A 27,853-nucleotide genomic window follows, 5' to 3' on the forward strand; every position below is an offset into this window, starting at 1 on the left:
GTTAAAAGTATTGACATTAAACTAGATCTTTACTTTAAACGTGTAGTAGTTCAGTATAAAGTCTTTAATCCAGACCTTAAAGCTATAAACTTTCTGTGCATGCATAGTGTTTATGCATGCACATAATGCCTTTGCGCATGCACATAATATGTTTACGTTACTGAAATCAGCCAACTCCTGAAATTCGCGTTGCCTCTCAAAATATAAACATTCAGTTTATAGATTCCGGAAACTGCAACATTGAGTATGAAATATTGAAGAATAAATAATAATAATAATAATAATAATAATAATGATGATGTCATAATTACCAAATAATAATGAGTCATAATGGAAATACCAAATTATTGACATCATGATAAAAGTTTTTTCTCCTGTATTCTGCATCAAGGTAAGAAAGCAGACGATTCACTCAACTCTTCTTTTAAGTTTACAATTCACGTTGTTGTATTTTCTGAGCTTTGTTATTTCATGAGATTATTTAGTGCTGCCTTTTTTTATCCGGATATTTTGTGGATAACTTAAGAATATTTTTAAATTCAGCTCTTTTTAATACATTTACACATAAGAAACGCACTCATGATTTTACTGCTTGCAACGTTGAAAAACGTAAACACGTTGCATTGGCGGTAATGCAAAAAGTGCAAACTCTGCAAAAGATGGAGACAGGTGCATTTTATAGCAGAATCGTATGGAATTGCGATACGATTATGTGTGATATATGGAAAAATAAAGGAAAGCTGTTTAAATTTTACAGCAACAGTGATTCTAACACAGGAAATCTTTGCATGAGGCGAAGTTGGCAAACCTCGATGCTGTGTTTATATAATACAATGAAAAAGATAATCAATTTATATATGTAATAATAATTTAACGCATATAATAAGTTATTGCAATAATGTGTATAATAATTTAATTAAATGTATTTAATAGTTAAATCTTATTTATTTTGCACTTTTAGTCTGAATATTACGATTTATCTTTTCTGTCATGAAATCTGCAAAATCCTAAAATTCGCACGACCTCTGGACAGATTTCTGGACTTCTACTGTATAATGGATAGTATAAGCTAGGCTAAAATTATTTAATCTTCTAATTGGATCCGGCTTATTATTTTTTGCAGACTGTTAGAGCAATTTTATAAAAAGTAAGCTTGAACATTCGATTATGTCAAGAATTTCCGATTCTGGAGCTGCCAAAGGATCTACAAAGCGAAAACATGTTTCGTTGTCCATCAAACAAAAAGTGAAATTGCTGCAAAAAATGGGTAAAGGCATGAAGAAAGTGACAAAGAGGTTATGAAAATGAAAAAATTTCGTTTGACAAGTTAGTCTTTATTCTCAGCACAGCAATTACAGGACCTTGAACAGCGGAACTTTGTAACTGAACAAGAAATTATGTCTGTTTATAGAATTAAAGAGAAAGTATTAGCATAAAAAACGAAGCAACTTAAACAACTTACGTTGAAAGAAATGTTTAATAAAGTAAACAAATAAATATTAAGCTTTTTTTTTTTTTTTTTTTTTTTTTTTTTTTTTTTTTTTTTTAATTTTGATACCCTTTAGATAATAATTGCTCTTTATTTCATAAATTACAGTTTCATATTTTTAATTTTATAATTTCTGCATGCCATCTTACCAGATTTAAATTGATGATCTATAATCCGGAAAAACTCCTAATCCGGAATCGCCAAAGTCTCGACGAGTCCGGATTAAAGATTTTGTACTGTATATCCGTTTGGGACTGTGGAAACTGTACACATGTATTTGGAGTGCATTTTGCACTTATATCAGCAAACATTTTTCCAGAAGAGTCGACAGCAAAATCACCAGAGTTATAAGGTATTTTATGTTAACCAACCAATTATTATGATTTAAACCTTTACTATAATTTCTCCTTTCCGTTGTCCTCGCCAGAATATAAATTACTTGTGTGAGTATTTAAGTTGAAGGTTTCAAATTCTGTAAAGTTAAAGCTTTTGGAATACTTGCTTGTAGGTTAGATTATATTGCCAACTCTGCAAGAGATCATTCTGTTTTTAGTCATTTTGCATTAAAAATGTGCCAGTTAAGATATTTGAGCCAGCTTAAGATTAGGATGTTGATTAAGTAATTATTATGATTTGAATTTTTGCTTCTTTCTCTAGTTCTTACCAGAATGGAAACTGGTTATAGGGAATTTAAGCCAAGGGTTGGATTGTTTTAGAGTTAGAATTTCTGACAACCTCTGCTGCAGTTATGTACTTTTGCCAGCTCTGCCAGAGTTTATTCTGGCTTCAGCAATCTTGCTAGCTTATTTTAAAATTGCACTATTAAACCTAGATTAACCATTTGAGTCCTTGGGGGTATTTAAAAAACATTGTCTAAGAATCCCAAACACCGTAACGTGTTTTCTCTAAATGAGTATAAAAAGATCCAAGCAGCGCGATAGCGCTTGTTTTATTTTATGTCGAGAAATAACAAGCGATGCGATAGCACTTTGTTTATTTTACATCGATGTGCACTTGATTTAAATGAAGTGTCCACATTATTAACATCAAGTGCACCATCAGTTGTCCACAATGTTAAAAATGTACTGGGTTTTCTCGACATAAAATCTCAACAGCATGATCGTGCTGCTTAATTCTCAAACAGTTGAGCATGTGGGTGACGGGTGTCTCCCAGTGTTATTTATCACAAGTTTGCAACACTGTGTTCTCGGTTTTTGAAGTTGCAACTTTTTGTAGCTGAACATTAATTGTTGGTGTTTATTTTGGTGGTAGTAGCACAAAAAATAATTTTTCTTACTATAGATGTATTTTTAGGGTACTTGTAGAAAATCCCGTCGACCATTTTTGCCTATTAAAGAAAAGACGCAAACTATGCGATTTTTTGGCAAAAATGGAAAAATCTTCTTCAAACATGCTTGGTTTGGTGTAACCTTGATTTTATACGTTGTTAGTATTCATGAGTAAAGACTTCTTTTTTTCCCCTCTGTCATGCATTTTTTGGGGGGGGGAAATGATTAAAATTTGCCTACTACAGAAGAGCATGCTGTTGAATATTTCCAAAGTTATGGATGCTTACCGGCCTCCGAAAAATGCGTTAATGGCCATGGAATGGCACTATATTTAAAAACTGAGAAGGAATAATAAATAAAAAAATAATGGAATTTTTTAATGAGAAATTAAATATAAATAAATGATAATATAATAAATTTGAAAGAAAAATAAGAATAGAATGGTTTTTCTTGTATTTAGTATTTATTTATTTATTTGGCGCAATTGCCGCCTTCTCTTGAGGTCGACGGGATTTTCCGTTAGTATCTATTTTAGTAGGTGGGTCATACCTATCATCCACGCCCCTAATGGTGCATCATGAACGTATGCAGCTAAGGCAGGGTTATTCCTTGAGCCATCTTAGGTAGATTATATTGTGTATAGTCCGAGGCTATGTTACTTGAATTTAACTTCAGCTTACATTATTTTAAAACCCTAAAAATGATGGAGTTTCGTCTGTAATGCAAGTAGTGCCTTCTGTTAATTTCATGAGTTCAAATAAGAAGGTTATGTGAAACGTCTTAAGACTTTGACATCCTAATTCATACTAGAGCAATAATTTGCTTGTTTGCAGTCTAGTGGGATATGAAAGACACTTGAGTAAAACTTCTAGACATAGCAGAACTGTACATAAGTAGACAATTTTGTGTGGTCTCTGACTATGTTACTTGAATTTCAACTTACATTATTTTGAATTTCCACAAGTGGCAAAGTTTAATTGTATGCACAAATAGTGACTTCTCTTTTATTTAATGATTAAATAAAAAATATTTTAATTTTCTCAGGACTTCATCATCTTAATTCAGACTGGAGCGATAATTCACTTGTTAGTTAAGTATGATCTTAAGGACATTAATTTGAACTTCTACCCAATAAAACCCTACAGAAAAACTATAGTAGAATGGTGTCCAAGACTGGTTAAGTGTATGTTTTATGCACTTTTGGCAACAGCTTTTATAGAGTTTTTCATTATGTAGAATAAAAGTAACTAGTTTTTTCCTGATGTACAGGATATGAAATAAATTTTTGATGTTCTTAAAGATTTTTAATTTTATATGGTATGTGTTATATTTAGGTTGGAACTTTAAGGTATATGGCTCCAGAAATTTTGGAAGGAGCTGTAAATCTTCGAGATTGTGAATCTTCGCTAAAACAAACTGATGTGTATGCTCTGGGGTTGGTCATATGGGAAATTGCAAGCAGATGTTCTGATCTTTTCCAAGGTAATTTATTTGGTAGTCTTACAACCAACTTATATTCAAAATATTTTTTTTAATTAATGTTTCTACGATCGTCTTTTACAGAAAATTTTTATTCTGTTTTTAATTGCTGTAGTATTTGAAACTGTAACTGAAACTTTTTGGTGTAATTAAATTCATAAAAATTCATTAAATTAGAATATCATTTTAAAGTGGCTTAGAAAATGTTTGACATATTTGAATGATTGTTCAAAGCTACTTCCATACTATTACAACCTGTGTTATTTAATTTGCACTAAGATTACAATTAAGTTTTCATTAAGAAAAATCCAAGAACATGCATAGCAAATATGTGTTCTCATCATCTTTTTATTTGACATTTGTTCTCTATGCATACTTTTTAATTAACATTTGTTCCCTATCCAACAATACAGTAAAAGCTCAACTATCCATAAAGCTCAGGCAATGCTGAAATCTGGGCACTTGAAAATTTCGGATATAAAATTCATGTTAGAAAATTCTAATGAACGAGAAAAACTTTTTGCTCTAAAATTATAAAAACAATCATGTTATTGTTAACAATTTAAATATCATGCCGAGATTTAAAATAATATATGATTTTGAAAAAAATTCAGTCATAAAGCTGAGATATTTCTTAGGCCTCAACCATGAAAGCAAAACATCTAATGCAATTGAGAAATTTAGTTGAACACGAAAGTTCATGGAGGTGTCACCAGTCACTGTAGCAAAAATTTAAACAAACAGATCATTCTTCATTCGGTTAGATAATTAACAGATGCAATTTACGAGTATAGCTTATTAAAAATTTAAATCGCTTATAATTTTTCATGTTACATAGCCATTGTTTATCTATTTTCAGAGTTGCATGTTGTGACATTTTCTGATGCCTGAATCTTGTAAATTTGAAAATACTTCACTTCATTCTATAACAAATATTAATAATTTTTCCAAAATAAGGGGGAAAATAGAACTTAGGTCCTTTTTTACAAAAATTGAACCGGCTTGTCGAGAGTTAATTGAGTTTACATTAAACCAAAACGAACTTATAATTGTATTTTGAGATCATGCTTATCCATTACTGGTATTAAATCATGCTGTTTGCTACTGTTTTTTCTAAGTAAAAATTTTTCTAAAATTCTACAGTGTTCTGGTTACTTAAGCTTTCCATTTAGTTGAATGCTGTATAGTCGGGCTTTTACTGTATTGCAGCACTGTTACAAATGGTATTCTCGAACCACTGCACCACTTGTCTTATGTATATTGTTTTTCCACTTGTAGCTTTCTATGTTGCCCCTTCAAATCATTTTGTTGATAGATTTTCATGCTGTGGTCATTTGCATATTTGAATACTAGGAATTCCTCTTTTTTGCAAGAATTAAATTGCATACATATTTTTTTTAAGTTAAAATTTGAAAGAAATACAGTCAAATACCTGAAATCTGCCAACTCCTGAAATACGTGTTGCGTCTCAAAATATAAATAATTCAGTTTATAGGTTCCGGAAACCGCAGCATTGAGTACGAAATATCGAAGAAAAAATACTTACCGAATAACGATGTCACAACTACCGAATAATAATGGGTCATAATGGAAATACCAAATTATTGACATCATGATAAAAGTTTTTTCCTCTCTAATCTGCATCGAGGTGAAAAAGCAGACGATTCGCTCAACTCTTCTTTCAAGTTCACAATTCACATTGTTGTATTTTCTGAGCTTTGTTATTTCACAAGATTATTTAGTGCCGCCTTTTTTTTTATCTGTATATTTTGTAGATAAATTAAAAGTATTTTAAATTTTAGCCCTTTTTAATTCATTTACAGATAAGAAACACACTCATGGTTTTACTGCTTGCAACGTTGAAAAACATGAAAAACGTAAACACGTTGCATTGACAGTAATGCAAAAAGTGCAAATTCTGCAAAAGATGCAGACAAGTGCTACTCCTCGATTTATAGCAGAATCGTATAGAATTGCGATATGATTGTGTATGATATACGGAAAAATATAGAAAAGCTGTTGAAATTTTACAGTAACAGTGATTCTAACACCGAAATCGGAAATCTTTGCATGGGGCGAAATCGGCAAACCTCGATGCTGTGTGTATATAATGCAATGAATAATATAATCAATTTATATATGTAATAATAATTTAATGCATATAATAAATTATTACAATAATGTATATAATAATTTAATTAAATGTATCTAATACGCCTTATTTATTTTGCACTTTTAGTCTGAATATTATGATTTATCTTTTCTGTCCTGAAATCCGCAAAATCCTAAAATCCGCACAACCTCTGGTCCCAAGCTTTGTGGATTTCTGGACTTTTACTGTACTACAAAATTTGGTAAACAACAACATGTGACTTATTCAAAGCTCTTCTCATGGCAGATTAACTATGAATTATTATTATTATTTATAATACCACATATGTTATCTTATGAAGTCATGATTTGCCACATATGTTGGCAATTTATGATAAAATATGAATCTAATTGTTGTTTAAATACCAAGAAAAATATTTTTCAAATTGAATGAATTTTAAATGGCATTCAAATATTGTTAATAGTTGTAATAAATTATTAATTTGCAATATAATGTTATTAGAACTATAAATTACAAATCAATTTATGCAATGTTTTTGGCCATATCTTTTTTAGATTTTGGATAAGCCAAAATTGGAAAGGCGTGGAGGAAAATGATTATTGAAAATTTGGCTTATTGAGAAAAATTAGCATAAATTTGAATTCTACGTACAGTAAACAAGAAATTATGTCTGTTTATAGAATTGAAGAGAAAGTATTAGCACAAAAAACGAAGCAACTTAAACAACTTACATTGATAGAAATGTTTACTAAAGCAAACAAATAAATTTTAAGCTCAAACAAATAATTTTTTTTTTTTTTTTTTTTTTTTTTTTTGTGTGTGTGTGTGTGTGTGTGTGTGTGTGAATTTTGGTACCCTATAGATCATGATTGCTCTTTATTTCATAAATTATGGTTTCATATTTTTAATTATATTATTTCTGCATGCTGTCTTACCAGATTTAAATTGATGATCTATAATCCGGAATCGCCGAAGTCCCGACGAGTGCAGATTACGGACATTTATCATACTGTATAGACATTTAGTTGGATTTATCAAAGTTCTACTGCAGTTAGCTGAGAATGTTACATAAAATTATAAAACTATGTAGCGTCTAATTTTTGTCTCTTTAACTATCAGGAATATTGAGTTTTATCTTACTATTTGTAACTATTTTTCATTTAACTCTGTTTTGCTAATTTTGTATTCAATTTATTCCTGAATTTTTGATAGGGGTAGAAGTTCCACCTTACAAACAGCCATTTGAAGCTGAAATTGGACTTGATCCTACCATGGAGCAGATGCAGTCCCTTGTAGCTAAACTCAAAGCACGACCTTTATTCCCTGACATTTGGAAAGGAACTAATCCAGTAATAATTTATAACTTTCATAAAATTTCATTATCAGATTCAGTAATATGAGTCTGAATCTGCTAAATGTATTGTGAAGTTTCTTGTTAATGCATTCCCTGTTGTAGCTGTATTATATTGTACTGAGGCCATTAAATTTACACTTTACTGAAGCCATGTCTTCAAGGTTAATAAATTAATCCCTGTCAACAGATCATGCTGTGTTAACGTTTTTAATATACAAATAATAATGTTTGTATGAATACAAATACTTTTTTTTGAAAAACATACATATAAAAATAAAATGTAACAATTATCTTTAAATTGATGATAATGCAAAATGTTTGATGATTATAAAACCTTTGTTATAATAACATTTGGCCATGGCCCAAAATCAAAAGTATGCTGGGTGTCATGGGGATGGGCTTTCTTCATGTGGAACATGTTAAAATATCTTATTCTACTAAATATGATCTCATTTGGCGCATTATTCTCTACGATAACATTAATTCGTAATGTATACTTTAAACATACATAATGCATACATATTTTTATGAGCTGTCATTTAAAATGTTTCTGTATGTTTAAAAATCATATCTTAAGAAATTATAAATTTATAAAATGTTTGATTATATTCTGATATCCCCATCTCTGGATGTTTGTTAAGTACTGGCAGATAAATAATAGGTAAGATCAAATTTTAACTTTAATTTTTAATAACTCTTTAAGACTTCTTTTTAATGTGGTTACTTCTTTTGTAAATATTTATACAACAAATAAATTGAAGTAAGCACAAAAAAAGAAAAAAATTTTTTTTGCTTACCTTGTCTTCTGGATAGTCATGTTTTCCTTTAAGTGATCCAAAAGAGATTGCCCATGAAGTGGTAAATGAAACACATTTATTTAATACATTAGTGCATGTTTAACATAGAATATGAATAGTTATATGTGATGTTTAGTAGAGAATTTTATATGGTCGTTATGTCACAGTTTGTTTTTTACTTTTTCCTTTTACATTGGCATGGAGTGAAATGTTGCAAGTTTCACTGTTCCTTTACTGGAGCAGAGCAAGAATTGAGCGATTATCGCTCTGTTATTAATTAACGATGTCCATCACTGTATACCAGCAGCTTATGTTTTTTATCCTAAAAATAATAATATGCTTATAATAAATATCTCTGCCACTGCCAGTTAGTTAAGTGGTTAGTGCTCCTGGCTGCTGTATCATTCATTAGTTTCAGATTTGAATCCCATAAGGCATGAACGTTTGTAAATGCATAGTGTCTCTGTGGCAAGGGAACACTCAAAATACGTGGCCAAAAAGCCTTTCAAGTGGTTTGGTGGTAGGAAAAAAAGGGGTAAGAAGCCCTCAGTTCCATTCTCTGGGGTGTTCTCTGTTAAAACTTTGTGGAGCTCGGCAAGGTCATACTGTCAGATACATGGTGTTCAAGGCCCATGCCAGCAACAGATGCAATCTTGCACTCTTTGCCATGATAAAATTTGTGGATTTGTTCTGATTAGGTCAGAGAAATAAGTCATAACAACATAAATCTCTCTGAACTGCATCATTTCAAAATTAATCTATCACGTGATTTTTATATAAGGTTCATGGCATAAATACTTGCATAGCAGCAAAGGTGAAAATGAAGACTTTTTTAGCCAATAGAAAATAAAGCCATACCATAATTTCACTAGTCTTTATCTAATCAAATTTCATGATCTGCTTACTCTACTCTTGCTTACTTTTATGCTGCTGACATCGTGTCTTCTACGTTGCATTTCTATGATTATGTGAAATATTTTGTGTTACTATGTTGTTTTATTACTCAATAAAATATGTTTCAGTATGCATAATCGGTAAAAGATTCATCATGCATCTATCTCTTCATGAAATTTCTATGTTATTGTCATCAATTTATTTTTCATTATATATCAGTGTCTTGATAATAATTCTAATAAGATACAGAAATTCTCAACACTTGTCAACCATCTAAAAAGAATTATATTCTAATTTTGCTCTCAACATGTGAATGCAGCATGATAACTGAATTGATATCTTTTATAAGTTTCAAGTGCCAGAGCCTAAAAATTTTGTTTAAAGTATTATGAATGTAGTTTTTTTAACCATTTTTATGATGTGGAGCATTGCTTGTGATAATATCGTGCTTAACGAGTCCAGATTTATTAAGTCACAGACTGGCAGAGAAACGTCATGATTTATTGTATCTTCTAGGTTAAGATTCATCATTTAAAAAGTGTTCTTTCAGCTTGAGAAAACTATAGTGTTTGTGAAAACAGAGTTAATATTGCCACCATCTGTCTGTTTCTATTATTGTTCTTTCTTAAAACGAGTTATATTGAGTTAATTCAAAAGAAATGCTGATTTTAAGGACGACTGAAATCTATTTAATCAAGCTCCTGCAACATTCAGTGTATTGTTTACCAAACTGTAGCAAGGTTATTTACATCACATTTGTAAAAATTGTGCAAGTTATAAAGTCCCCCATTGCTTGGTAAACTGATATGTCACTGACAAAACATTTCTTGGGGTGGGGGACACTCAAGCTTCGAAACAAGTTATAATCTGTTGAAGAAATATTATCAGGTCATTATGGATGATGAGTCACAATTTTTCATTATTAAAATTTGCTGTAAGGTTGAAACTAATGTATGTGTTTAGGAATTACCTTGAAGCGATGGGACTTGTATCTGTTTACAGTTACACAATTTAAGCTGTTTATCATGTATTTTCTGTATCTGTATGTACCAAGCAGCATTTATCTTTTTGCATTGTGAGAGACATTAGTTAATAACACTAACTAAAGGTTCTGATATAGGGAACAGTACCTTTTGTGGATGCAAAAGTAATTTTGAGATCTTTTCTGGAACTTCTTTCACTCCCAGCCACTGCATAAGCATGTATGATTGTTGTAAAATATCCAGTTGTCATCTACAGCTTCAATTTGATTGCAGGAAACTACAAAATATGTAAAGGGCATTATATTCCTTACTTCTTAAGAGAGAAGAGCATACTCTCACATGCCATGTTTTATTTTCATAAACGAGTTTGTGTGGCATCCACTTGAGCTTTCTTATTTTTCCTTTCATTGTGGAAAGTCATGATACAGCTGAAAAACAAACGTTTAACATCTGGATATCTCTTCTTCGTAATTTTTTTTGTTCAAAATCTAATTTTATTGGATTGGCACCCTAGATGAGATTGCCTATGTCATTTAGACTTAGAATCAGTCCCAGTATTATATATTTAATAATAGCTGTTAATTCTGGTATTTCTCCACATTTCAAAGTAAATTTAGATAAACATAGAATGTTTTAAATTAAATGGTGTTCAAATTTAAATGTATATTATTAACATTGAAATATAGCATATCCATATTAAATTATGACACAAATAACCACTTACTATATTTGAAATATATATTCATATTAAATTGAGTCATGAATAAATAAGCATTTATGTTTATAAATCTTACAGCATAATATTTTCATTCTTTGTACTGTATGTTTTTCTAACAATAGTGCATAATTGCTTACATGAACCCAAAGCAAAAGTCTTTTCCCAGGTACTGAATTTAGAAGTAATAAAATTTGTGCCTGTATGTATGCCTTTGTATTTATAATTAAAATGTACAGTAACTTGGCAACATTATTTCATTTTAAAAGACAAAATAACAGCTCATCGTTATTGTTATGAAATGTCAGTATAACTGTGTTTTTGCTAATCATTAATTCACACTTGTTAATTATAAATTGATTCAGCGTGTAATTAAGTTGATAATGATTTTTTTTTTTCTGTAAATTCTCTGTAGGCTATTCGTTCTCTGAAAGAAACTATTGAGGACTGTTGGGATCAAGATGCAGAAGCCAGATTAACTACATTATGTGTTAAAGAACGGCTTATGGAGCTTCCTGTTTTATGGGAGCGTTACAAAGGTACTTTGAAACTAAATTAAAATCATTCTTATATTAAATTTTGCACATGTGTATGTTCTTGAAATATGTTTATTTTTTTTTATATTGGGATACTCATTAATATACTATGTATCAGTGTATCAGTGGCATTCAGTCTTTTCATGATTGTATGTATGCTAACATGAATCTCCATATGCTACCTGACTCTACTGAAGTATTATTTTGGAGACACTAGGCTATCTTGTAAATTAACCTACAGTCAGTGCCCAATTAACCTAGGGCAGATTAACTGGACTTTAATAAAAGTTAAGTTTGTTTATTGCAAAATGCAGCAAAAATTAGTATCAAAAACTGTCAATATGAAACAAAACTGTTTATGAAAAATACTTAAAGGAAAAGAAAAATTTGTTAATAACAGTGATTGTAATTAAAGTTCCAGTATCAGGAGTTGTTTTTGTCCACAACGGTAAGTTATTTAATTGTACACAATATGAATGTATAAATATTTTTAAATTATTAAATAAAAGTAAATTGCTCAATTTTTAAAATAAATCAAGTGTACAACCATTAATATTTCTGCTTCACATTGACTTTTTTTGAAATATGAGAATAATGAAAAACTAAAAGCATGTGTGCTAATTGACTCGTATGGAAATGTGAGAGTAAAGAAAAACAAAAAGCATTTACTCTTTTAATTGAGGAAGAAATAGGGATAGGAACAGGAAGAAACAAAGAGAAAAAGAGGGTGTGAATTGTACTTGAGAGATAAAAACTTTGAGTGTTGATTTAATAAACTGACCAAATGAACTTATTTTTCAGATGAAACTGCATGAAAATACTCGTAAATAGTTAATATCTTTTATTTTTTAAGGGTTGGGGTTATGAGTTATTCTTCCTTACTGCAGCTTTTTAAATACCCTCAGATTTTTATTTTATGTTATGAGTTAACCATAAACATCATCCCTGGCAATATCCTAGTTAGTTAGGAGTTCTGGAAAAGGTTAAAATTATAATTAAGTAGTATACACTTTTCAAAGGGCATTATTGTTGCATTTATTAGCATTATTTATTATTAAATCATCAGTTTAAATCTCGTAAGATGGCATGCAGAAATTCTAAAATTAAAAATATGAAACCGTAATTTATGAAATAAAGAACAATTATGATCTAAAGGGTATCAAAATTTAGAAAAAAAAAAAAAAAAAAGCTTAATATTTATTTGTTTACTTTATTAAACATTTCTTTCAATGTAAGTTGCTTCGTTTTATGTGATAATACTTTCTCTTTAATTCTATAAACAGGCATAATTTCTTGTTCAGTTACAAAGTTCCGCTGTTCAAGTCTCGTTAATTGCTGTGCCGAGAATACCGACTAACTTGTCAATCAAATTTTTTTCGTTTTCACTAACCTCTCTGTCACATTCTTCATGTCTTTATCCAATTTTTGCAGCAATTCCACTTTTTGTTTGATGGACATCGAAACATACTTTCGTTTTGTACGATCCTTTGGGAGCTCCAGCATCGGAAATTCTATTTGACATAATCGAAAGTTCAAGTTTACTTTTATAATATTGCTCTTACAGTCTGCAAAAAATAATAAGCCGGATCCAATTCGAAGATTAAGGAACAACGCAATCATCAACATTAACTGAAATAGATAATTAGATAATTTTAGCTTATACCGTCCCTTATACATAAAAGCGCACACATATGCGCAGTCGTAAAAGGTCGTACGCACACGTGTAGACGCCTATTGCACATGTGTCAATGCGGCGCATGCGCAGAAAATTTTTAGCTTTGAGGTCCGGATTATGGGTGTCCGAATTAACGACTTTTGACTGTACATACTTATTGTTGACGAAATTTTCAAAGCAAAGCCTGAAGTGCTTATTGTAAGTTTACTTTAAGAAATAGCATAATCATGATGCTAAAGAGCAAGCTTTAGATTATTTACAGTAATAGATTATTAAATATAGTACGTATAAACATCTTTCTATTGTCAAAAATGCAAAACATAACAAGGAATAACAAGAATATTAATAAATCTAAAATTTCAATTTTAGCACTTTTTAAATACCTGCTAGTAGTGTTTGTAATCCATCTGCATATGTAAGTCATATAATGATAGAATTAGCCTAGAAAATGAATTTAGTAAAAAGTTTACTGCAGCGATTTTGGTAAACAATGTATTTATTTATTCATTTTTCTTTTGTTTAAGAACATAAAAATTACTTTGCAAGTGATTTCAGTGCTGGATCCTGTAGGAAGTGTTTTGTTGCATTTTATTGTCTCATTCAGCCTGTATTCTCTCTAATATCTTTACCTGTGAACTGTCATTAGTAAAGTATTTAAAGTATGTCTTTTAATTATAATCAAAGACTGTTAATTTAATGTAAAAATTAGAATGGGAGAAAAATACACAAAGCTCAAAAAGCTGTAAAATTCTTGACTCTTTATAAGCCTTGGTCTCATGATGTACAAATTATCTGAATTCTACTGTAGTAATAAATACTCAAATATATGTGATAATTTGCATCATTTTGTAAAACTGATTTATTTTTTATTTTATTGTTTCTAGCGGGACTTGGCATTCCTGGAGGAATTAGCCCAACATTAAATTCTACAGTTGACCTTCATGAATCATCAAACTTGCAAAAAAAATCTTGCACTGACAGTGATCTTGGTTTAGATATAACTGATCAAGACCAGCTGATTATACCTCAACAAAGAACCAACAGTGTATCAGAATGCACTACTGAGACACTTCTTTCCCCTTCTGATACGAATTTGAAGAATTTTTTAAATAGCAATGATTCTTCTGTCACAAAAGTTTCTGTTCCGTTGCAACCCCACCAAGGTCGTAATCCATGCTTGGCGAGGAATCTTCTGCAAGAGCAATCAGATGACCTGCCAATCATTGGCAATGTTTTGCATGATGAAAATTCAAAATATATCTCAGATAACAAAATTTATTCCTTTTCTGATGGTGATGCAAATATATTCAGTGTACCTAATGGCATGCAAAGTAGCTTGCTTGCCTCAAGTGATTGTATCAACCATTCCAGGGTTTGTAACCCCATTCCGTATGTCCAGAACCATATTAATTTCCCCAGCATCATTCCTAAGCAACCAAACATACCAGCAAACATGGGCTCTAAAGACTTGTTCAAGAAGGATGAAAAGCGTTGGGGTCCATTTCGTTATTTTGGCAGAAAAACTGCTAAAGACAGCATTAGAGCTGGATTAAAGATACTTCTGGATCGTAAAACATCTATGAGCAATGGTTATTTACCTGAAGAACAGCAGCCGTTGAAGAATTCAAGCATTTCATCACCTATTTCACCAAGTGAATCAAATATAAAACATGGACAGATAAATCCTGTGAACTCATTTTGGACTTGTAATGAAGTTAGAGAAACAGATCATACTGTGAACAGAGAAGGTAAAATTTCAAAGCCAGAAGGCTCAGTTCCTTTAGTGAGACCATTGAACAACAATCCTGAAAAAGTTGAAGGCCAGAAAAATATTTTAGAGAATGATAGTCATCTTCTTAATGGGTATGCAGTAGTAATTGATGATAAAGAAAATAACCACAATGTTTCACCTGATTTTACTACAGAAAACAAAATAAAGCCAGAAGAAAGAGAAAAATCAAAACGTCCTACCACACTACCTGTTCAGTCATTCAGCGATGACCAAGATGATGAGGAGTTGTTGGAAATTTCGAATATGGACATCTCAAAGGAATCTGTTAATGAGCAGGTCCTCCAGCAAGAAAAAACAAATAATAAAACTGTAGCAATTCGACGTAAGGGGAGTGGAAATAAACGTAAAGGAGTGAAACGTGTGAAAACACCTTTTGAGATCAAGGGCAGGTTTTCCTTGTATGATGACAGAATCATGTCATCTCAGGAATTACCCACTGGAGTTATTGATTGTACTTCTCATGTGATGCAGTCTCAGCTAGATAATACTAAATTTTCTGCTTCTGTTCCATTGAATATGAATACTCTTTGTTTAACTTCTCAGGCATCTAGTACCGTGCCATTGGACCAAACAAAAGAAACGGAATGTCAGAAAGCTGACGAGGACAGACCATTAAATGTTTCAGTTGCACCCGTCAACTGTCATGGTCATCAAAATATAATTTCATTGTGTGACATTTGAAAGAGTAGTGATATACAGTTTCCATTTTTATCTGTGAAGTGAATTTTTTCAGTCTCTATTTCATTTTTTCAAAAACTGCATTTGCTAGATGCATATGTTCTATTTTCCAATTATTCTAAGCTGAAGCATCTTTTCTTTTACCCACAATGATGGAGAATTATTGAGTATGCATTCTGATATACACTAAAGTTTAAATGTTCTGTTTTAAATAATGTGTGTGTTCATTTTATGAAGAATGTAGAGATAAAAAGGAAATAGTTCGCATACATTTTTTGAAACTCTGAACTGCAAATTAGATTTGCTCCAGTTTTGAATTTCACTGAGCCATTTTTAATGATAAATCATTTCCCCCCAATGTATCAAAAAAGTAGTATAAAGGAAAGATCTTATTGGTACTCATTTTTGTTCATCAAGTAAACCAGTTGCCATTTTAAATACTTCTAAAGCATTCCCTAAAACTTTGATTAACAAGGAACTTTTATGGAAGGAATATGTTTTTACTATTGATGCATCTTAAGGGAACAGTACTCTACCTCGAATTGTGTTATGTGTTACAAATATTATTTGTCTCATTTGAATGTACTTTTCCATTTTCTAGTGTAATGTAAAAGATTGGTTGCAAAATTTTTTCATTGAAGTTTTACACCAGCTTTTGTCAAGCTGTTAATTCCTGAGTGAAAAAGAGAAGTGTACGTCATTTCATTTTAGTTGAAGATCAGTTAACGTTCAATTTTCTAAACAGTACAACATCATGAAATAAAATAAATGACATAAATATGTTCCAGTTGTGATTGCAAAGGGCTGAAGGACTACTTAGAGAAAAAAAAAAGTTTAATGGTGCTTCTTTATTTTCTATAAAATTAAAATTTCACTATCCTCCCCAAAAATGTGCACAACATGCCTGAAATCTTTACTAAACTAGTAAAGCATTTAATGTGCCAACATGGATGTAGTTGTAATTATTAGATAATTTTTTTATTTATTTGATATGTGACAAAATTATACAACTATGTTAATTTCACTATTATTAAGAGTTTCAGTCAGCTGATTTACATGGCTTCAGTACCTAGAATGATGTTAGTGTTTACTTACTGAAGAACTTTATTTTGATTAATATTTCTTTCATACACATATGCTTTTAACAGTGCTTTCAAATATACATTATGTATGTAGACGTATGGACTTACTACTGCATTGGAAAAGTACTAAACTGAAGCTACATAAAATGTGGTACATCAAAAGAATGAAGGAATAGTTTTTAATAAGTAGACTTTTTTATAACATTTTATTCTACCTTAAGAATCATTAATTTAAATTGTTAATAAACAGTTTGTGAATACCTTAGTCTAATATGTAGTTTTGGATATTTATGATGGGTCTTAATGAAATAAGTTTTTATCAAGTACTTTTAAAGTTGCCTGTATCCGTAAAAATGTAAGATTTTTTATTTTTGGGTTAAATTTCTAAATTTTATAATAAATTAGAGCATTGAAAAAACTCTTGACATAGTATGTAACTTATGTATTCAATAGCATTTATACGTGTCTGATCTTTAAATTTTAAAAAATGGTAAAAATATATCTTTAAATGATAAATATTCATTTTGTCATATTTCTTTATTTTCAGATTTTTTCTGTTATAACTTACAAAGCAATTATTAAAGAGTAGTTCGAATTTGTTATATTAAATCAAAGATAGATCTGTGGACTAGTTTTGATTTTAAAAAAGAAAAAGAATGTAACTAATGCCTTAAATTAGATGATTAAATTTGAAATTATAAAATTATATATATTTATGAAACAATGTTATCTGTGTGAAATAATTTAAAGACACCTTACAACTATCCCTCAGTTTTTCTCTATTCATTATGAATCAAATATTGAATCTGCATTACTTTAATTAAAACATGCTGATTTCTTAAAGACATTTTCTTTTGTAAAATAGGAAATTGAAAATTGAACTGTATATCATGGTTAGTAATTGTACAGTATTGTTAAGTTATGCATCGTATTAAATCTCATAGTTTATAGTTTAGCCTTTATTCTTTATTTTTGAAAATATGTGTTTCTGTTTTATGGAAAACACTAAATATCACATATTTAGTGCTTGTCAGGAATAAAAGAGATAATAATAAAATTTAGCCATGCTGCAAAAATGTTTAGCACTACATCAAAGTATTGCATAATTTCTTCAGATTTTTCTTTGTGAGTCATTTATTTAATTATTTTGAGAGAGGAAGGGGCAGTGTTATCTGTGAAGAAATTTTTCTTGAATATGAGAGAAAAATATCATCCTTGTTCTCAAAATTATGAATTTACTCTGATCATTTCTGAACATAATCCCAGGTTAGAGGTAGTACAATGCAAAGTATTATCAAGTCAATGGATTGTGAGCATTAACATCTTTCCTCTTAAGCTTTTGATAAACTGTGACTGTCATATTTCTAATAGGTATAGTGAATCATAAATCATAAAATCTCTAAGGAGCTGACTTTCATGAGAATAAAATAGCAATTTCGGAATATTTCAAACTGGGAATGCTCTGCTTGCAAAGAAATCAATGAAAATAATCATCTTTATGTAAAAAATCAATAATTAAATTAAAACTTAGTTACCATATTTTGTTATTTTAGAATAATACTAATTACTTTTAAATCAGTTTTTAGTCTAATATGATTATAGAAAAGCCAAGTACTCACTTTCAAGAAATGATATAATAGTTTAATTATCATGGTTCATAAACTCAAATATTCAATAACTTTGGGATAGTTGTGAATTTTAAATTGCTTTTTATATTTTGAAAGTGTTTTTGTTTAATTTGAATATTAATTCTGTAAAAAATCAGTTTCTTCTTATTATTATATCTAAAATCGTTCTACTGTGATAATTCTTAAAAAATATTTACCAAAAAGAATTTCTGTAACATTTGTACTCGTTATATATTTCTTGTGCAATGGAATGAGAATATACTTAATCCAGTAATTTTATCAGAGTTTCATTTTCCATTTGGAATTATAAGATGTTAAAATACTATTATGAAAAAGTAATATGGAGTATCTATATAGAAGAAAAATTTAGGATAGATTTAGGAAGAAATGTAAAACTTAAGTTTCAGATAATATACATACGGAAATAGTATGTATAAATTAGATATACATACATAAATAGATGTATAAATTTTTATTTCATTAATGATACTGAAAGTGATTAAAAACTGGCTGTGTAAGTTACATTGAATTATGCTTCCCGGTGTTTAAATAGTTATAAAATAATAAAAACTTTTTTAATCTTTATAAATAAATTCTTTTACTTCCATGATATTAAAAGTTACAAGTATAAGATTTTAGCTGGATGTTGTAACTCACTTAATAGTGAGATAAACTATTTTTGTTAATAAGGTTTTTATTATTAAATATATGTGAGAGGAGGTTAGAAGCGAGTGCAAATTACCAAATGCTTGTTAACTGTTTTGTAAACTAAGTATGTACTACACAAGTTCTTGATGTTTCAATGTTATACAATGTTTATTGTTGAAGTAAGATCATGGCTTATTTTACTTTGCAATTTAAGGTACAAGAAAAATAATGTATAATAGTATGTTTTCCATATAATATCACGGCTAAATTTCTCAGTTTGTATTTAAATGAAGCAACAGCTGATGATCTAAATACAATGTAAAGGGAAAATAAACTATGTAAGGTGCAGTATATGGCATGGTACATTAAAAAATGTAATCTGAAATTTATTCACTAATAAATTTTACTAATTTTTCTTATATAGGTGCAGAAGAGGTATTTAGTACAACCTCTTTGGAGTAGTTAGATGTTTTTTACAAAAGAAAAACATTCGTGGCTTACAAATTACATGACATGCAAAAAAATTATTTGTTACATATATATATTTAATATTTGAATTGTTTACCCTAAAAATCGATTGTCTTACTTGCAAGCGAACATTTGTTTCTTTTCTTGCAAAGGAAATTTCATAGTATAATTAGAGATTTTGTGGCAAAGTAATGTATTATTGCAAAAATCTTACACAGTTTTTTCCCCATTGTTGGTAAATCCCATATTTTAAAACAAAAAATATCATGATATGTCTATGAAAACGATTTGAACTAGGACTATAACAAAAAGAATCCATTAAAATAGTGACATTACTATTGAAACTGAAGAATTGTATGTGCATGGTTGCCAGAGTTTTGAAACTTCTGCTAAAGTGGTTGAGTTAATATGTAAACACCATACAGGATTCATAATCTATTGATCTTGTGTAATTTCATATACCTGTACTCTCATATATATATATATATATATATATATATATATATATATGTGTGTGTATCTTTTCCCCTTCTCATAATATTTGTCACATATAGAATAAAAGAAAATAATGGTTTATATACTTTTTTTCATGTATAGATTTTAACTATTATGAAATTAAACACATTTATGGTACCTTTATAAGGTGATAGAATCATGTTTTAAAATCAGCTCATAAAATGTATATTGAGAGAAAATATGAAGATATGGAGAAGCTTTTCCATTTTTCAAGAAAGTCTATGATCCAAGATCTGTCATTAATTCTTCTACAACACTAATCTTGCAAAGGGGTTTTGCCATTCTTCAAGAAACCCTTAGTACATGATCCAAAATCTGTTATCCCTCTACATAACTAAGCTTTCAATGATTATATTATATTCGAATGTAGTATTACTATGTGCAGTGTTGTTGTCATTAATGTGGAATATTAAAAGTTTTTGTAATTTTTACTGAATGCTTCAAACTAGTATTGACACCTATCTTAGTTTGAGCTTTTATTAAAATTTGTATGTTCCTGAATAATTGTGCTGATAATGCACTTTTAATTAATTAATACGTTATGTAAAGAAATCTCAGTACTTATTTTACTATATTGAATAATTCAGTAGTTATTTCTTTAACTCTTTCGCATTGGTAAAGGCCAAAAACTGCTTCCCTCAAATAACTGAAATGCTTGTATATCTGTATTTTTGTTGGAATTGACTTCCTTCCCCCATGACAATTAGAATGTTAAACTGCTAACAATAACCTGCTTAAGTAAATCTTGATACACTTGTGCACTGTGTGCAGTTCCCCCTTTAGACAGGACTCCAACTTCGGGAATCAATAGCTAAACATTGACACTGCACAAAGGAGAAGGAAGGTGCATTCATATAACAGAACTACTTTTAGTTGCTTCAAAAGAATGATTGGCATGTCTGGAAAGCAGTGAGCCATGCGCTAACATGATGGGGAAAAGCACCATGTAGAAAATGAGTCAGGCGTTCGAACAACCTGCCGATGCCTGAATGATCGAGCTACTTCTGTGTGGAAGGGTTAAATATATATGTATTTATGAATAATCATTATCATTCTGAGTTATTGAAAAATTTTATCTTGCCATAAATCATCTCTCTTTTATGAGTGTGTAGAATGTTAATTTTGAAAAAAAAAAAAAAAAAAGCATCTGATTTTTAATTATTATTCATTAATAAAGCATATGTAATATTTACATTTTCATATGCTGCAATCATACATACTTTCTTAAATTTTGTAAAGTACTACTAAAATACGCTATTTAAAATTAATATTGCCCATATTTTTCATTCAGGTAGTACTTAATTTGATGAATTGATGCTATACTTCACTACCACTTGTTAAATATCCAGATTTAATATGTGCTAAGAAAACAAATCAGCCACATTGTATTTCAAATAATTGCTTGTGCGTGAGCTAAATTACTAAGAATTTATTTTATATTCATACATTTACTAAGATAATAAATAATTTTATATTACAAAATCAATCAATATTAAGAGATTTTATAATTTTCATTTTATCAAAATCGTTTTCCTTAGTATTGATCTAAATGGAGGAGGTAACTTGTGGCATATTTTATTAGTATGAATAATATTCAATAAATTCTAAAATCTAATGATTTTTTTTAATGCAACCAAGTTTTCTTTGAAAAAGTATATGTGTGTTGTGTGCATCTATCATTTTTCTACCCTGGCTCCATCAATATTAATGTATTTAGTCAACTTTGATAGTTGCAAAGAAGGCATTTTCACCTTTGTAGAAATAATATTCTAGGCTCCCATCATTGTGAATTTGATGTCTTCATAAGTACTTTCTCCTGCAGTGGATCTCTGTTTCATACTTATTGTTATAAAAGTGATTTATTATAACTTACAATTTCTCAAAAAACTCTTGCTTTTAATTGTTCTTCGTAAGTGTCCGAGATTTCTAGACCATCATAAATAACATCCGAGATATTGTCTTTTATATCGGATAATTTTTCCAAACCCGGTGCTAATTTTTAGTTTTGTAACAAGCTGAAAAATTGGTATACGCCTGTAACTGTGGTTTCAGTCTGCAAAACGTTAGTGACGATACTTGAGCAAGACTTGGCATCTCTTAATGAGGTAGCATATAGAGAGAGATAAACTACATATATGCATTTTTCATACAGTCTTGGCTATAATTACCAGATGTCTGCAATTATGTCATGGCCCGAAAAAAGTCTGGAATTTTTTAGGAATAGCTATGAGAAAGTTTTTAAATTGTTATTAATTTATACAACGAAAACAAGCCTGTGACAGAGTAATGTTTTTATTGCGATACAGATATTTTGGGATAAATCAAGTAATTTGGGAGATTATAGTGGGTTATTTCATAACATACCATATTATCTCCATCTTCATATCTTGCTATGTTAGACTTCTTACAGGTTTGTAATATATATTATTACAGACCAAATGCTGGAATTCAGAAGGTTTGGCAAACCATTTATTAGTATTTAATTGTAATATTTTTCTAGGTAATTGATCACTGTTTAGTAGATTCAGGTAGTTAATTTGTATTTGCATTATTTGAAAATCCTACTCTTTGTAGATCTGCTGCAAAATGTATTCAGTAATTTGCCGATTGTATTCTTTGCTTTAACATTTATTTCTCCATACCAACTTTAATTTCTTATGCATGGCTCTGTATTTTATAAATTGTCTTTCTTAGACATAAGAATTTATTTTTCATAAACTGTCCTGAATTTTCTTTCAGAAAATGTGGTAACCATTGTCATGGATGGCTCATGCTGTTCCTTCCTCAATCAAAATTCAAAAAGGCAATGTTTGACATGATCTCTGTCATCAAACATTGTCACCTTACCAATTTCAACATAAGCCACCATAAAAAGTACTTAGATGGTTGCATTAAATAGAGAAGGATGTGTAATATCTAGATATTGTTTCTAACCATATTGCCCTATATAGTAACCATACTTGAGAATTTATTAAATGTCCCTTATGTGGATTTTATACTAGTAGTTTTCAACAGATATATGACAACATGCAAGTTTGAGCACAAACAAAAATATGCATTTGCAGTTTGGACCGTTTTATTTATGAAATAGGGTTGATGGGGACAATTTGCAAGATTAGAGTGTATAATCTACTGAACTATCATACTGGGCTTCACTACCATGTTTTCCTAGATTAATAACCCCATTGGGCAAGTCGAAATCCTTCAGCAGGATGCCTCGTGAGGTTGCTTTAGCGGCAGTAATAACAATTCAAAAATCTCTAAATCTTTCTTGTATGAATGTAACTGTAAATTTAGCCGTGATCAAGAAGAATACTGTATTAAGTAATGTACAGAAATCTCATCGATAATATTTAATCTCAACATTAAATGTATGATTGTCAGTTTACTTACTGTGTATCGTTATAAATATAATGGATGTCTCTTTTTCATTCAATCTTACACATAACGCACAAGATGAGACAGTATGATATTCAAGTTAGTTTTGACTGGTATCAAGTTTATGATATTTTGTAGTAGTACAAACTGATGCTCATCTGAATATTTTTCATTTTAAACATAAATCGTTTGTGATTGTGGTACACATGCTTTGTTATTTTGCTCTTTTTTTTATGTTGTTGTACAGTCATCAGAACAAAAGTGTTGTCATTATATAGCTTAATCATGTAATTATCTGTAGTAATAAAATCAGTTGTAACAAAAAAGTACTATTTCTGTTTTTGATTATCTATATACAGTGTACATTAAAACATGCTTTTCCATATAGCTTTTTATAGATATGTTAAAAATACCCTTATTCACAGATCGGCATTGATTTTAATCATGAGATTGTATGTATTTCAAAAGACAATCTAAGGTAATACTATTTAATTAAAATCATCACCAAACTAAGACTGAAATATTTACTTATGAAGTTACATATTTTATTGATAAAATTAAGCTACTAGAGAAAAGGAAGTTTTCCCCCATGTTTCAGTTTCAACGTAGTGTGTTCAGTTTTCAACGTAGGAGCCCACTCCCTAAATGTTTTAATAACTTTTGTCTGCATAATAATAAATGCAAACTAGTTCCCCTTAGAAAGTATCTCACAAAGGCATCTCTTGTAGATGAATGTAAAGTGCTTTACCATGATTAATGAGTAATTAAACTGATTCCAAATGGCTTTGTTTTTAGGCAAAATAGAAACTTTTGTTGCCTGGTGCACAATGAAGTGAAATAAATGCATAACTGCAGCTTGAACAATTACATTATTCTTTTTTAATTAATTTAGTGCACAAGTCTGCATGTATGCACTATAAAGAAGTACAATTAATATTTTTTACAATTTGGCTGCATGTATGTACTATAAAGAAGTACAATTAATATTTTTTACAATTTGGCTATGTCATTTTTAACAGCTCATTTTAAATACTATAAGATTTTTATTATGATCAACTGTTTAGCTTAATTGTTTCAGTTGTACAACTGAAATTTTGCATACCATGATCAGATCACAATTTTATTTTAATCTACTGATTTGCACTTTTTAAACTGTTTTTTACTTCCTTGTACGAAGTAAAAAGGAAGTATTGTAATTGCGAAAAGTTTCAGGCAGCATATTTCAACGGAAATATCCATTTTGACCACTATCGAACGCAATTTAACGATGTTTTTGCGTGATATCTGTACATAAGGACAGAATAAAAGACTTGTTTCCTCAAAAAAAAATTATAAAACTGCTTTAAAATTAATTCTGAAGAGAATTTTTTGTGGCGTCTATATGAACGTATGTACGTACATATCTCGCATAACTCAAAAACGAGTAGTCTCAGAACATTTAAATTTTGTATATAGGACTGCTATAACATGTAGATGTGCACCTCGTATTTTGGTTGCAATCGGCCGCACCAAACATATATAAATACTATATTTATATATATATCTACTTTGTTACTCGGCACAGTAATCTCAGTTTCTTTACTCTTATATGTTTGTAAAATGTACATTTTTTGCTTTAAAAATGATTGAATTATGTTGTTCTTATCTTCCGGTTAAGGTTTTTATGCCTTTCGTAATTCTGGAAGCAATATTTGTACAATTATCAACAATTTAAAAGCTGTTTAAGTGTGGTTAAGTTTTAAATAACATGGCGGACATATTTGTTCACATTTGAAACAGCAGAATTGTAGATTTGTTGCCAATCTAGAGAGACTAAGCTTCACAACAACAAAAATAACGCCTTCATTTATTATTGCGAATTAAATCATGCTTAATCCTTTCTGGAATTTTTTTGAGGAAATAAGTGTTTAAGATTTACTTAATTTTTAATAATTAGTAATTTTTAATACAGATATTTTGAGTTTTTATGTATTTTTGTCTTGTCACGAAGTGAAAACTGAATTAATTGAATGAGAAATACTCAATCATCTGTGAAAAACTGTTTCTTTTTTGTTTTGTTTGCTTAATTTCTTTTTTACATCGTTCTAGCTTTATTATAGTATTTGAAAAAGAAATGTGGCAATGATTAGATAATTCTTTAAATGATATACTTTTTGTGCATTCTGAGTTATAATATGAATGAAATATAATACTGTTAAGTGAACCTAGTACCAGAGTGTCACTATGTTAAACAAATAGAGTGAATTTTAAAGAATGCCTTTATTCTATTGCGGTTTATGCGTTGTCGGTGAAGTAGATTTAATTAAATCCAATAAGTTTAAAAGAAATGCAAGAAACAAATGCGTATAATTTGATATTCCATACAAGGAAGTCGTGTGGTGTTCACATCAGATTTTTTCTTTAAAGAAAAACAGAAAATTGCATTTTCTTTTTCTGTTTAGAAATTTATGCTAAGTTCAAGATGTTAAATTTTAATATGAATCTTCCAGATTACACTTTTAAAATTTTCTTAAATCCTAAAAAATATTTGTTCTTGAAGTTGAAAAGGCAAAAATGACCATTTTGACATTATGTAATTTGAAGGACAGTGTAAAGTAATTGTCTTTATTTAGAAAGTATACTGATTATTAAAATTTATTGATTTCAAAACTATCAGTCAGCTTTATTGTGGAATGTTAACTGATTGTTATTAATTTAACAAATTGTCTTGTCCATTTGGGGGGGGAAACATTTTGTTTTTGTGTTTATGTCAAGAACAATCAAAGTTATGAAATAGGAGTATTCTGCCTCGAGTTATATTCCTAGTAATTGAATGTATTGTCTGGATAAGATTTCGCTCTTTTTTCAGAAAAGTTATTGGACAATTTTTTTATTTCTGAGTTTGCAGTATTAAAAAGGAAAAAATTTGTTTGCTGATTATGAACATTAAGTTCTGCGTTAAGCTCGGGAAAACCCATAGTGAAATGTGAAACATGATTAAGCAAGCATATGCAAGTGAAGCATTTTCAAGAAATTGTGTCTTCGAGTGGCACGAAAGGTTTCGTGAAGCTAGAGATTCAGTGCAAGACGATCCCAGAGCTAGTCACCCATCTATAGCATATACCAATGCAAACGTGGAGTGTGTAAGACAGTTATTGCTAGAAGACCGCTGTGTAACGTATATCAGAAGAACTGAATTTGAATTGTGATGTGTGTCATAAGATTTTATGCAACGATTTAAGGAAACTGAAGCTTAACACAAAAATCATCCATGGCTCACTAACAGATGAACAGAAAGAAGAATTTCTGCTAAGCTGTTGTATAGACGTGATCCCATATTTGTGTCAAAGATTATTGTAATTTTTTTCTTGTTTGAGTGAAAAGGTGACTGAAAGAAGAGCTTAATCAACATTATTGCAAACATCCAGTGGGCTGTGAGAAATGATCTTGCAAGCATCGCAATTAAAGATTTCCCCGCTTGGCTTCCAAGACCTCCAGAAATGTTGGCAGTTGTGTGTAGACAGCCAAGGGGACTACTTTGATAGCAGCTAGGATCATTACTTAATAAATGCAATTTTCTGCTTTTTATGACCTTTTTCCTGAAATTTTTCTGACAAAGGATGTATAACCAGGGGCAGATTTATGAAATGGGAAGCACCTAATGTGAAAACACAGGGTACATTATTATATTGTTTTATTTAATCAGCCTAAATATAAGTGCTCTTTGAAATATTGGACCACTTGCATTTATTACTTGAATAACTCCACGAATCCACCTCAATGTGCAATATAAATAGGAGCCAATTTTCTTCAGGATATTCTTTAAGGTATCCCTAATGAGCTTTGCTATATTCAAATAATAATTGGAATGTCAAGAGCAATTAAAAAAGAAATAGAAAAACAAATATGCTGTAAGTAATGAATTATTTTCAGATCTGAGATAACAATTATAGACATTTGCTGACTCATTGCATAATTCTTGCAAAATCTATAAGACTGTTGATTGTTTTGAAGAGGAAAAGTGAAATTGAAACACTGTGATCATTTCTGGTTTTACTTACACCTATAATTGACTAAAACATGAAAGCTTCTAAATTAAAAAAATTAATTCATTATCTATATTAGTTTGTTCCATATCAAAAATGTTTGTTAAAATACTGCAAAATTTTCCTAAATATAAGGATCAGAAGTCTGTATAGAAAAGTTAGACTTTGTAATTTTGCCCAAATTGATTTCTTTAAATTTAAAAATGCCAAAATTTTGTGAATCTTTGCATTATTTAAAATACTTTTGTCGCTGAAAGGAAATATCTATAATCAACAGTTCTGAAAATAAGGTCCAGTAAGGATTTTTGTAGATG

The 27,853-nt window shown here is 29.8% G+C and overlaps 1 protein-coding gene across 2 annotated transcripts in view; it reads left to right on the plus strand.

The window, feature by feature from the left end:
- LOC118191370 (uncharacterized) overlaps window positions 1–23,840 on the plus strand; it is a 370,344-nt gene extending 346,504 nt beyond the window's left edge. For both annotated transcript variants that reach the window (XM_085807507.1, XM_085807514.1), the window contains 4 exons: window positions 4,113–4,260; window positions 7,583–7,719; window positions 11,529–11,652; window positions 14,209–23,840. In XM_085807507.1, coding sequence (XP_085663633.1) covers window positions 4,113–4,260; window positions 7,583–7,719; window positions 11,529–11,652; window positions 14,209–15,797 — 1,998 coding nt within the window. In that variant the 3' untranslated portion in view covers window positions 15,798–23,840. The remainder of the gene's footprint in view (window positions 1–4,112; window positions 4,261–7,582; window positions 7,720–11,528; window positions 11,653–14,208) is intronic.
- Window positions 23,841–27,853: the final 4,013 nt, after the last annotated feature.

The sequence above is a fragment of the Stegodyphus dumicola genome, chromosome 1 (assembly GCF_044657685.1).
Source record: "Stegodyphus dumicola isolate Sdum_Otavi_A_Nest chromosome 1, ASM4465768v1".
Lineage (NCBI taxonomy): Eukaryota > Metazoa > Arthropoda > Arachnida > Araneae > Eresidae > Stegodyphus > Stegodyphus dumicola.